General features: G+C 43.9%; 1 protein-coding gene across 2 annotated transcripts in view; it reads right to left on the bottom strand.

Annotated features, from left to right (window-relative positions):
* LOC119162997 (luciferin 4-monooxygenase) overlaps positions 1 to 12,314 on the bottom strand; it is a 562,016-nt gene that overhangs the window by 200,682 nt on the left and 349,020 nt on the right. For both annotated transcript variants that reach the window (XM_075882642.1, XM_037414886.2), the window contains exon 8: positions 11,325 to 11,425. In XM_075882642.1, coding sequence (XP_075738757.1) covers positions 11,325 to 11,425 — 101 coding nt within the window. The remainder of the gene's footprint in view (positions 1 to 11,324; positions 11,426 to 12,314) is intronic.

The following is a 12,314-nucleotide window of genomic DNA, read 5'->3' as shown; positions in this document are numbered from 1 at the left end:
AATATTATTCGGATGAAAAAAATGTATCTATCTGCTGTTCGTGGGGCCAAGCATGCATTTTTTTAACAATCAATTGCCCAAAATACTTAGAAAAAAACCCAAAGAAATTCTGGCAAGTAATAAACCCAAGTCATGTTGGCGCCTTAACATTTGCTGATGATTCGGGGAACATTATGTCTGATACTGACTGCGCCACAACTTTCAACAATGCCTTCGTCTTAGTTTTTTACGAAGGATAGTAGTGCTCCTCTACCTTTACTGTCTAGCAAAATAGTATCCAGTATGCCGGCCATTACGTTCAGCGTAGATGATATTTCAGATGTGGTTGATAACCTAAAACTTTCGTCTTGTGCCGGTATCAATGGTATTACCTCAATACTGTTAAGAAACACTAAATATATATCCTCGTAATTTTTGCGTCTGTTGTTTGCTCAGTCGCTTTCAGTACGTTGCATTCCTCACGACTGGAAAGTGGAAAAAGTCATTCCCCTCTACAAAGGAGGTAACAGGCTTCACGCGCTAAATTATCGCCCCATCTCCCTCCCATATCTGCCAAGTAAAATCATAGAGCACGTCATTTACTCACTCAGTATGGAACATTTGGATGTCAATATTTCTTTCATCCTGCAGAACATGGATTCCGCAAGGGCCTTTCTTGCGAAACGCACCTAGCTCTTTTCATTCACGACCTTTATACGAATCTTGACTGTAACAAAGAAACTAATGCTACCTTCCTCGACTATGAAAAAGCTTTCGACAAGGTTTTTCACCGACACTTGTTACATAAACTTTCCTTCCTAAACTGAAACGCCGACGTACTAAAATGGCTTGAAGCGTTCTTAGTCAACCATTCGCAATTCGTCAGCGTCAGTCGTCAGTCCTCCGTCCCACTTCCGGTTACTTCAGGTGTCCCCCAGGGGTCTGTTCTCGGCCCACTTCTTTTTCTGGTATATATCAATGACTTACCCCTTCATGTAACTTGTAAAATCCGTATGTTCGCAGACGACTGCGTGATTTATCATACCATTAACAATAATACTGACGCAGATACATTTCAGCTAAATCTTAACCACGTGCAGTCTTGGTGTAGCCAATGGCTAATGACTCTCAATCCAAAAAATGCAAACATATATCATTTACCCGTAGTCAAAGCCCCTTTACTTCTCCTTACATGATAGCCAATAGTCTAATTAAAACAGTCTCGTCATTCAAGTACCTAGGAGTCTTACTTCATTTGATCTTAACTGGAGCACACATATAAATAGCATTCAGTCATCGGCAAACCAATCACACGTCTTCTTGAGGCGCCACTTACGTCATGCCCCGCGCGACGTAAGATTACTAGTGCACATAACACTAATCAGGCCTAAAGTTGAATATGCTTCACCAATCTGGGACCCACATCAAAAATAGATCATCGACGCACTTGAGTCTCTTCGAAATCCCGCATCAAGATTCATTCATTCATCCTACTCATATGACGTAAGCATATCCACCCTAAAAGAAAAATCTAAGCTACAATCCCTCTTACACCGTTGTACGATATCCAGCCTTGGTTTTTTTCACAAGTTTTTTTTACGGTTCACTTAACCGCATGCCGTACACCACCCCACCATCAAGAATATCGCAACGCACTGGTCACCCGCTACAGGTTTCCAAACCGCGCACACACACTACTACCTTCTCTACTTCATTTTTTTCTCGTACAGCGTCAGAGTGGAATGCCCTTCCGCACCATGTTCTACCTACAAATAACTGTCACATGTTCTATGCTGCTGTGTCTTCTGTTTTACCAAATTAGTTGCCCTTGATTGTACTTAACGCGAGTCTTTATTTCTACAGTGTTCATTGTTTGTTATTGTTGTATTTATTTGTACAGTGTAAATTTTTTGCAAGATTTTCAATAAATATTACGTTATATTGCCACATTATGTTGTTTCTTCTAATGTTACCAAATAATTTACTTAGCGCGTGTTCTCGTTTTCACAGTGTATCAACATTTTTTTCTTTTACTTTATTTTCTTTTTCAAAGTTCTATTGGTTTTTTATTTTCATTTGGATTTACCCTATACATGTTGTCCCCACCCCTTATGTAACACCCCTATAAACGGAGCCTTTAAGGAAAAAAACTCCCAAGCATTTCCCCGAGGGTGAACATGGTTAAGTGCGAATGCACGGGGTGATGCTATGAGGGGTCTTTATTAATTCGCACTATTATATTTATTAATCACACTATGGTGCCTTTATGGTGTAATGGTTCCTGGGAATCGCAATTTGACCACACGGGGGAGTTTACGTAAACTCACTGGCGAATGCCAAGGGTTTATAACTTTACTCCCCCTCATAGCATCACCCCGTGCATTCGCACTTAACCATGTTCACCCTCGGGGAAATGCTTGGGAGTATTATTACTGATGATGACGATTAAAGTGTAATAATGAATTTAAGTGTTGTTTGTCATGAAGCATTTGTACACAGATGCATTATATATAAAGTATAATTTATTTACACTTCACGATTTTCGTACGATGCATTAAATGCACACATGGCGAGCGCGTCACACACATACACCCAAACTACACTACAGAATAGCACCTATTCGTGTTATCGTTGTAGCTCACGGTTAGTGAGCTACAACGGCTTCGGAACGGCTTCGGGAACGTGCACTCGCCGTTGACGATTGCGAGCGGCGTCTTGACGCCGGCCTTCATCGCCCTTCTCCGCCTGACGCTTGCGTTGTCGTTCCGTTTCTTGGGCCGCGTTCGCGGCTCGACGCTGACGCCTCATCTCGGCCTCGCGAGCGCGCAGTTCACCATCCGCTGCACGCTTCGCCCGCTTGTCCTCGGCCTCGCGAGCGCGAAGTTCGGCATCCTCTGCACGCTTCGCCCGCTTGTCCTCGGTCTCACGAGCGCGCAGTTCGGCATCCGCTGCACGCTTCCCCCGCTTGCACTCGGCCTCGCGAGCACGCAGTTCAGCATCCGCTGCACGCTTCGCCCACTTACGTTCGGTCTCACGAGCCCTTCGCAGCGCCGCCTTGTCTTCCAACGTCGGCGAAACCACCGCGGTACCGTCACCTCCAACGACGGGTGCAGTGCTGGCATTCGGTTGTACTGCATTCGTTGTTGATGGTAGCGTTGCCTCCGGGACACCCATCGCACGACCCGCTCTCGACGGGAGACTGAGAGAGAAGGAGGGCGCGCGAGAGAGAGGGGTGCGCGCGCAGCTGCCGCGAGCGAGGAGAGCGGAGGAGCGAGCGAAGGGAGAGGGGTACGCGCGCAGCGGCGTTAAAGATATAAGGCGCGTTACTGACACCGATATCAGCGTCGCGTCCGTGGCTTATTCGGTAGAGCGTCGCGCTGCGGCCCGCCAAGTCCTCTTTCTTTTAAAGATAGAGAGAAGATTGCAGACGTCGCCGACGGCGGTGAATGGTTTGGGGTAGCTTATAAAGTGTATTCACACTTAATAAACTGAACAGAACTTAACTTCAAGAATCGCAACTCAGCTGCTTCGAGAGCAACCTTCCCCAGTGCCCCGTCCCAGTGAGGCCCGTCGTGGCAGCCGCGTCGGTGTACATGTTGCCGGCGATTTTTACTTTAGGTAGGCACAATTCTAAAGTGTAAAAATGACTGTAAAGCACAGTTTGGGCATCTTTCAGCCTAAATAGACTATTTATCAACATGTGCGGTGCCTGCACATGGAGCGGCGATGATTCATGTGTCGTGCTTCCAGCAATGGAGGCTGTCACCAAAAGCTTCCTTGGGAGCACAGGACCCGGTACTTCTCTGACTCGTATGTCAGAACGCGCAATTTCAAGTTGGTAATTCGGTACACCTTAATGAACTAGCACACTGGCATACTTTTTTCAGTGGATTGCATTAGTCATTTTTTCGGCGGTTTCTTAGTTGGAAGTATCGATATAACGGCACCTATAGTAATCTTGCCCGCCGGATGTCTACTGCTACATCGTCGCTTGCGCGAAAAAAAATACTCAATATTCACTCGTGTGAGCGAATAACTTCCAAACAGAACATTTAAAAGATCTGTACATGTTGACCAGTAGCTAGTGCGAGAACCGACTATTAAGAGAAAAAAAAAACTATCGGCAGCAACTGCTGACAATCTGTGGCTGATCCTCCAGTCAATTTGAGATTTTTCAAAGATGGGGATGCTTCAAAAAACTTTGCGTGGTTGCTGATATCCGCACGTCATTACGTCATTCGGTGTTCGTCACTTTAGAATCAAGACGCAATGGTTCTTTCGAAAGTAATATGGTGCCAGTTATCCTCAATTCAAGCCGAACCCTCTTTGGAAGTCTCCAGGTTTCTGATTCGTAGCTAAATACCGACAAGATACAGCTGTTATATACTTTCCTCTTGTGAGATAGTGGCAATCTACCTGTCATAACTTGAGAGTGCTTGCCAAATGTGCTCCACCCCATTCTTATTCTTCTAATTACTTCAATCTCATGGTACGGCTCCGCGGTTATTACCTGCCCTAAGTAGACATAGTCTTTTACAACTTGAAGTGCACTATTGTCTATCACAAAGCGCTGCTCTCTTCCGATGTCGTTGTACATTACTTTCGTTTTCTGCAGCATAATTTTAAGACCCTCCTTTCTGCTCTTCCTGTCTAACTCAGTAATCATGAGTTGAAATTCGTCCTCTCAGTTATTCAGCAATGCAATGTCATCGGCGAAGCGCAGGTTACTGAGGTACTCACCTTTACCTCTTATTCCTAACTGTTCGAATTCTAGGCTTCTGAAAACTTCCTGTAAGCACGCGGTAAATAGCATTGGGGAAATTGTGTCCCCCTGCCTTACACCCTTTTTGATTGGTATTCTGTTGCTTTCTTTATGAAGCACTATGGTAGCAGTTGATCCCCTGTAGATTTCTTCCAGGATGTTTATATATACTTCATAGACGCCCTGATTCCGCAGTGTCTGCATGACGGCTGATATCTCTACTGCACCAAACGCCTTCTCGTAATCTATCAAGGCTATTTATAGCAGTTGGTTATATTCCGAGCATTTCTATAATACCTGATTGACAGTAGAAATGTGGTCGATTGTTGAGTAGCCTGTTCGAAATCCTGCTTGTTCCTTTGGTTGATTGAATTCTAATGTTTTCTTTACTCTGTTAGCTATTACCTCTGTAAATAGCTTGTATACTACAGAGAGCAAGCTGATCGGCCTGTAATTCTTCAAGCCGTTGTCATCTACTTTCTTATGTATTAAGATGATGTTAGCAGTCTTCCAAGGCTCTGGAGCTCTTCCCGTCAGGAGACACCTCGTAAACATGGTTGCTAGTTTTTCTAACAAAATATGTCCTCCATCTTTCAGCAGATCTCATGTTACCTGATCTTCACCAGCAGTTTTGCCTCTTTGCATGCTCTCTAAAGCTTTTCTCACTTCTTCTGTTATTACTGGTGTGGTGTCATCTGGGTTACTGCTAGTTCTTATAGTATTAAGAGCGTGGTTGTCCCGGCTACTGTACAGATCTCTGTAAAACTCCTGTGTTATTTTAACTATCCTATTCATATTAATAGTTATTTTGTCTTCTTTGTCCCTTAGTGCATACATCCAATTTTTGCCTATCCCAAGTTTCCGGTTCACTACTTTGCCGCTTGCTCTGTTTTTCAGAGCGTGTGCAATTCTCTCCATGTTATACCTTCTTAGATCGCATACCTCATGCCTAATAATCAACTTCGAAAGCTCTGCCAGTTCTATTTTGTCTGTTGTACTTGAGACTTTGATGATTGGACGCATCTTAACGAGATTGTTTGTTTCCTGGGAAAGCTTGTCAGTGTCCTGTCTAACAACCCTGCCTCAAACTTCCACTGCACACTCCATAATTATAGATACTCGTCAGATTATCATTCTTTGTATCTCGCTGAGGTTGGTTTCCTCACTAAGAGCCGAGTACCTGTTTTGAAGCGAGACTCTGAACTCCTGTACTTTACCTATTAGTGGTACTTGATTGATTGGCTTCCCTCGTATCAGTTTCTGTCGTTCCTTCTTCAAGTCAAAGCGAGTTCGAGACCGTACAATTCTATGGTCAATGCATCGTACCTTGCCAACAAATTCCACACCCTGTACGATGCCTGGGTGAGCGCTCATTAAAAAGTCTAATTCGTTCCTATTTTCGCCATTAGGGCTCCTCCATGTCCACTTGCGGTTTCATCGTTTTCGGTAGAACGTATTCAAATTCCATAAATTATTGCGTTCTGCGAATTCTACTAGTAGCTCTCCTCTGGCGTTTCTAGTACCGATGTCATAATCTTTTTTTACCTGATCTCCAGCCTGCTTCTTCACTACCTTTGCATTAAAGTTTCCCATCAGTATAGTTTACTGATTTTTTTTTACGTTACTCATTGCCGACTTTACGTCTTCATAGAAGCATTCAACTGAAGCGTCATCATGGCTGGATGTAGGCGCGTAATCCTGTACCACTTTCATATTGTATCTCTTATTCAGTTTAATTGCAATACCTATTTCCCTCTGATTAATGCTATAGTATTCATCTCTGTCGCCAGCCATGTTTCTTTGAATTAGGAACCCTACTCTCCGTTCTCTTCTGTCAGCCAAGTCCTGATAGCAATGGTCTTGCCCATTCTGTAGCACCGTATAAGCCTCATATGTCCTCCTAACCTCACTGAGCCCTATTATATCCCATTTAACACCCTCTAGCTAATCAAATAGGACAGCTAGACTTCCCTCACTAGATGAGGTTCTAGCGTTAAACGTTGCTAAGTTAAGGTTCCAATGGAGGCCTGTCCAGATCCAGAGATTCTTAGCACCCTCTGCTGTGTTGCAGATCTGACCGCTGCCGTGGTCAGTCGCTTCGCCGCTGCTGGGAACTGAGGGCCGTAAGTTAGTTGACGTACGCATGTAGAAGGATTGCCTACCCTGGTTTCAGATACTGCACCAGGGTGGCCAATCCTTCTCTGGCGAGGGAGTGCGTTACCGGCGGTGGTTACAGGTGAGGCCGCACCCCAGGCATCTTAATGCAGTTCCATCACCACGCGGATTTTTTTGTCTGGTTGGATTTGAACCACAGACTTTTTGCATGCTAGGTGGATGCTCTAACCACTATACCATCGCCGTCATTTGTGTAACCTAAGAGACAAGAAGAGAGCAGAGTGTATTAGGGAACAAACGGGGTTAAGTATATCATATTTGACATCAAGAAGAGTCAATGGACACGGGCCAGGCATGTAGTGCGTAGACAGGATAACCGCTGGTCATTAAGGGTAACTAACTGGATTCATAGAGAAGGCAAGTGGTTTAAGGGGAGACAGAAGGTTAGGTGGGCCGATGAGATTAAGAAGTTTGCGGGTATAAACTGGCATCAGCAAGCACAGGACCGGGCTAACTGGCGGAACATAGGAGAAGCCTTTGTTCTGCAATGGGCGTAGTCAGTCTGACGATGATGATGATGTTGATTGTGTCAGTCTTGACTGTGCAATTTGTGAAAATGAAGTTGAACGGCGCTTTTTTGGATAAATAGTCATTTTTTAACCCCAGGTGCATGTTCTCACGTGGCGTACTGGGTAGCATACTCGGTTTGAAATCAGGAAGTGGTGAGTTCAAACCCCGTCAGGAAGTGTTTTATTTTTGTACTTTTAACTTTTGTCCTTTCAATATGAATGCGGGCTATTTTACTTATATATTTATTTATTTGTGGCGAATGGGCTTCCCAGTTTTAACTTTGTGAATCTATTTTGCGCAGTGTACTGGGACACTGCCACTCCAGCGTCCTAGTACCTGCGCTGGGAGATGCTGGTACCAGCGCCATACTGGGCTTATAGTCAGTTATGGCACTGAACGCTGGTACTCAGTGGCGCTGGTTTTTGCAATAAGGATAGATTCGAACTATGGAAGTTCTTATTTTAATGACATAAATAAGCAAGTATAGCCGCAAGAGTCGAGGACGAAGTAGGACAACTGCCTGGCGAAGACTAGGAGTATAGACAGCTGTTACTATTAATGACGTGGGAAATGAAAAACGAGTAGAAAGTTATTTGCTCGAAAAGAAAGGCAAAGACGTAAAGTTTGGGAAACAGAGAAATCTGGGAAGCAATCGAGAAATGACGTGAGGCATGATGAGAGCATAGACAAGCAAAAAGGGAAAAGTGGCTAGAGTATAAATGAAACGAATTATAAGAAATGTATCCAAAGAAAAAAAAATCATTCTGCAGGAATTGGTTTCGGCAAAAGGTAAAGATGATTGTGGATGTTTGTTGACGAAGATTTGCTAAACGAAGCAGGGCGTGCCCAGAAAATTTTGGAGGCGCCTAAAAGCGTTAGGTAGGAAGTCTGTCACAATGCAACAGCATAAGTTCGATGAAGGAGGAAATAAATTAGAAGGGTGCCAAGCACTAGCTTACATCCGAAAGGTAACAACAGATTCGATTAAAAAGATTGCCCAGGAGACTACCCGGAGAAGATTCAGTACTGAGGAAAAGTTAGTACTTGAGAATTTCAGTTACATGAAGGCCGATGGTAAAATTTCTAAGCGCACTACTCCACGTTTAGATGGGCTATCCGTCAGCCGCATTAACAAACTGGGAAACATCACTAAAGACCCACTGCTCAAATCAGTAGAAAATGACTTACAGGAAAAAGAAATACCACACACTTTGAGGAAAAGTAAAATGAACCCAAATGAACCTAATCTCTAAAGGCAAGAAAGAAAAGGTTAACATTTGCTAGTATAGACCGCTACCCATTACATCTGTGCTATACAGGCAGGTGATGCAGGCAGTAAAATTAAAAACAAAAACGTGGGCACAGCAAGATACTATATTGGGAGAACTTGAGAATGATTTCTAAATTGACAGGCAATTAGGCGATAACCTGTTTGTTCATACTTAGCCTAAAGAATATCTAAAATAAAAAAACAGGCCTTACATGTAGCTTATCTGGACATCACTGGGACACATGGCAACGTTACTCGGGAATTTTTTTGAGAAATAATGAAGCAAGTGGACAGAGGTGTTGAGGGCATACAGCTTTTGAGGACAATATACCGAGAAAATGCAGCTTGCATACAATGGGAAGGAATAAGTAGCAACAACCGCGTCGAAATCAGCAAGGAGCTCAGATAGGGATGTCCTTTGTCCCCCCTGTTATATATGCTGTACACCGTGAGGATGCAAGAGGCACTTGAACGTAGCAATTTTGGGTTTAATCTGTGACAAAAACAGGCTAGCGTGATTGTTGAATAGAGGCTTTCATGAATATTTGATGCAGATGATAATTTCCCATTTGCAGACAAACACGACGATATTCGGCGGCTGGCAGATAAATGCGGTAGAGAAGGCGAGGCTCTAGGACCAAGATTTATGCAGCAAAATGTGGATTGATTATGTTCTATGATCGCAAAGACCAGGCGGTCTCAATACAGGACCGAGAATTGCCGAGGGTAGGGAGTAAAAATATCTCGGAGTGTGGATAAATTAGGCGTGCACGTTAAAGAACTCCAGGTGGTCAAAATTTTCGGAGCCCTCCACTATGGCGTTTCTCATACTCATATGGTGGTTTTGGGACGTTAAACTGCACATATCAATCAATGTGGATAAATTAGGACGATAGATATTTCGAGGCACAGGAAAAAACAGCAGAAGCGATAAGAAAGAGAAATGCTGCAAATAAGAAGCACAGAGCATTATGGTGATACAGTAGGTACGAAGTGCTTCGAGGTCTGTGGAAATACGTCATGGTTCCAGGGCTTACATTTGGGAACTCAGTGGTGTGCATGAAGTCAACGGTGCAATTGTGAAAAGATGTGAATCAAATGACTCTTGGACGCCCCGCGTTGGGCGCTCACGGGAAGAGAACGAATTAAGTTGTAAAGGGGGATATGGAATGAACAGGCTTGAAGTTAAGAAAAATCAGACCAAAGTGAGATTTGAAGAGAGACGTAGGACAATGAAGGAGAGTAGATAGGCAGAAAAGGCGTTCAGGTATTTTTATAGGACGCACGTGGACACAAAGTGGAGAAAAAGAACGAGGAGGTTCAGCAGTAAATCTACAGCTGGCAGTGTGGGTGAAATGACAACAATGAGCGTTTACCGAAAAGTCAGAGAGACGAAGTTGACTTATTAAATGACAGCAATAGAAAAGCAGCCGGCTCTCAGTAGCTACTGAAACGACAACAAGGAAACAGGACGGGGGAGTTTTTATAACTCAAAGGAAAGCACTTCACTGTTAAAATCGAGATCTGGTTCCCTTCAAACGCGTACTCATAAAGCGAGACTCTAGAATGAAGAGGAACAATGTACATGCTGTAGAGAAGCTAAAAAATGATCAAACACGTTGTGATTGAGTGTGGGGATAACCACACAGGTGTGCGTGTGGATGCAAGCCTACTTATGGCTTTGAGTTTTAGGGACAAACATGAAAAGCTGAACTCGTCCACGATAGACGCAAGAAGGAGACGGTTAGGGTATTTGGAAAAGAAAATTAGCGTTAAAGAACAGAAATAACGAGAAAACGAGGTCATTTTAGCGGAAGAGGCGTAGAGACAAAACACGAGTTTATATTTTTTGTTATAATTAGATCGATCTATTTGAAGTAGTTAAGGCGAACATAGAGAAAGTTTTCATTAGTTTTCCTGCTGGCCTGGTGCGACACATGTCACCGCATCGTTATAAAAAGGGTGCTCATAGAATCCATGCATCCATCCATCCGATTGGCTGCTTCACGAGCTGTGCCTGGGTGCGCGGGGATCGAGTGTCTCTCAGTCTCCTGGATCTTCACCCTACGTGACGAATTGTTGGTGGGGCATGGACGAAACAGAGCGGTGGGTGTGGAGCGTCGCAGCGTCTCAGGCTTGTCATCAGACAGAGAGACAGACAGACAGTCTGTCGGACTTGACGTGACTGACTTGACCTGACTTGACCTGACTTGACGTGATCTGACTTGACCTGACTTGACTTGACCTGACTTGACCTGACTGGAGCTGCCTTGATTTGACCAAGCAACCGACCGACCGACTGACTGAGTGAGGGACAGACGATGAATAGACAGATGGATGGAAGGACGAACAGATGGACGGCCGCACCCACGGATGGCCATGCGCATGCACAAACGAACAAACAGATGACCGCTTCGTCCCAGTCATCATCATTCACTACATAGATATGTTGCGATTTTTATAGTAGCAGTTGCTATATAAATTTGGAACAATATAAAAGCCCCGCACGGCTAGAATGTATTTAAATAAACGTTGTCATGCCAGCAACACACAGATGCAAGCATCCAGATTTTAGATTGTATTGTATTTTCAAATACAAACTTTAAGCAATGCAACAATTTTTAATACCTTGATGTTCACGTACGGCATTGGGATTCCTGCTGTCTTGAAGTCATGACATTGTCCTCGAGTGTAGGCAATGGCACAGCAAACTTCTGTGAGACCATAACCTGCAAAGTACCGGATATGCAGCACAAGTTGGAGCAAGAAGCATTCTGGGGCGAATGCTCCTGTGGCTTAAAAGTGCCGTGTTCTGCGTGAGTTGGGAATGTATGATGTGGCAAGGCACCACCACGAATTTTCCCAAGATCTGAACGTTGCATGTACATAATTTCAAAGCGAATACTTGAATATAATGCTGTTCTGACAATGAAAAGTGCACCGCTAATAATTTATTACTATACAATATAAAACAGGTTAAGTTCACCGCTAACAATTTATTACTATAAAATATAAAACAGGTTCGAAGCGTTTTTATTGCTAGAAGCGTGTCATGGTTCTGTACAGTGATTACGTGCTTGTGCACCTGACGGGTTAGTAAAGACTATGGCCCCTACGGTTCCCATTGTTTTGCAAGCGTTACAGATATTGAAATATCCCAGCAAATTGACATTTTTATTTGGTTGGAAAAACAGTAACGAACCTATTCATGGCATATCTGTGCACGCTGTGTAAAGTATCAGATGTAAAACACGCTCTATATGCCTAAGCATGTGTGGCTCAATAGCTCAAAGGGGTACAATTCTTGTACGTCGTGCTTAGCTTTCCGTCTGCTTTACGTTCCAGACAATTACATTACAGTTACCACTAATACCATCCCATATACTTTCGTTGGCATCATTATTGGTTAGTGATGCTGTCTTGCAAACAAGAACAAACAGTTAAATTTTCCCTTCATACCTTCACCCACAGCAAAAGTCTTGTTCTGGCTTACTAGGTGCCTTCAGGCCGGCTGCGAGCTTGTGATAAGCTTGCGTCCTACGTGACGCGAACAGGGAGGAAAAACGTGCTCAGAATTTGCTGCAATATGTACGAGCGGCGCCGACTGACGCTCCTCTG

This window comes from Rhipicephalus microplus, unplaced genomic scaffold (assembly GCF_043290135.1).
Source record: "Rhipicephalus microplus isolate Deutch F79 unplaced genomic scaffold, USDA_Rmic scaffold_13, whole genome shotgun sequence".
In the NCBI taxonomy this organism is placed as follows: domain Eukaryota; kingdom Metazoa; phylum Arthropoda; class Arachnida; order Ixodida; family Ixodidae; genus Rhipicephalus; species Rhipicephalus microplus.
Note: the sequence above shows the minus strand (reverse complement) of the source record. Positions and strands in the feature narration are given on the sequence as shown.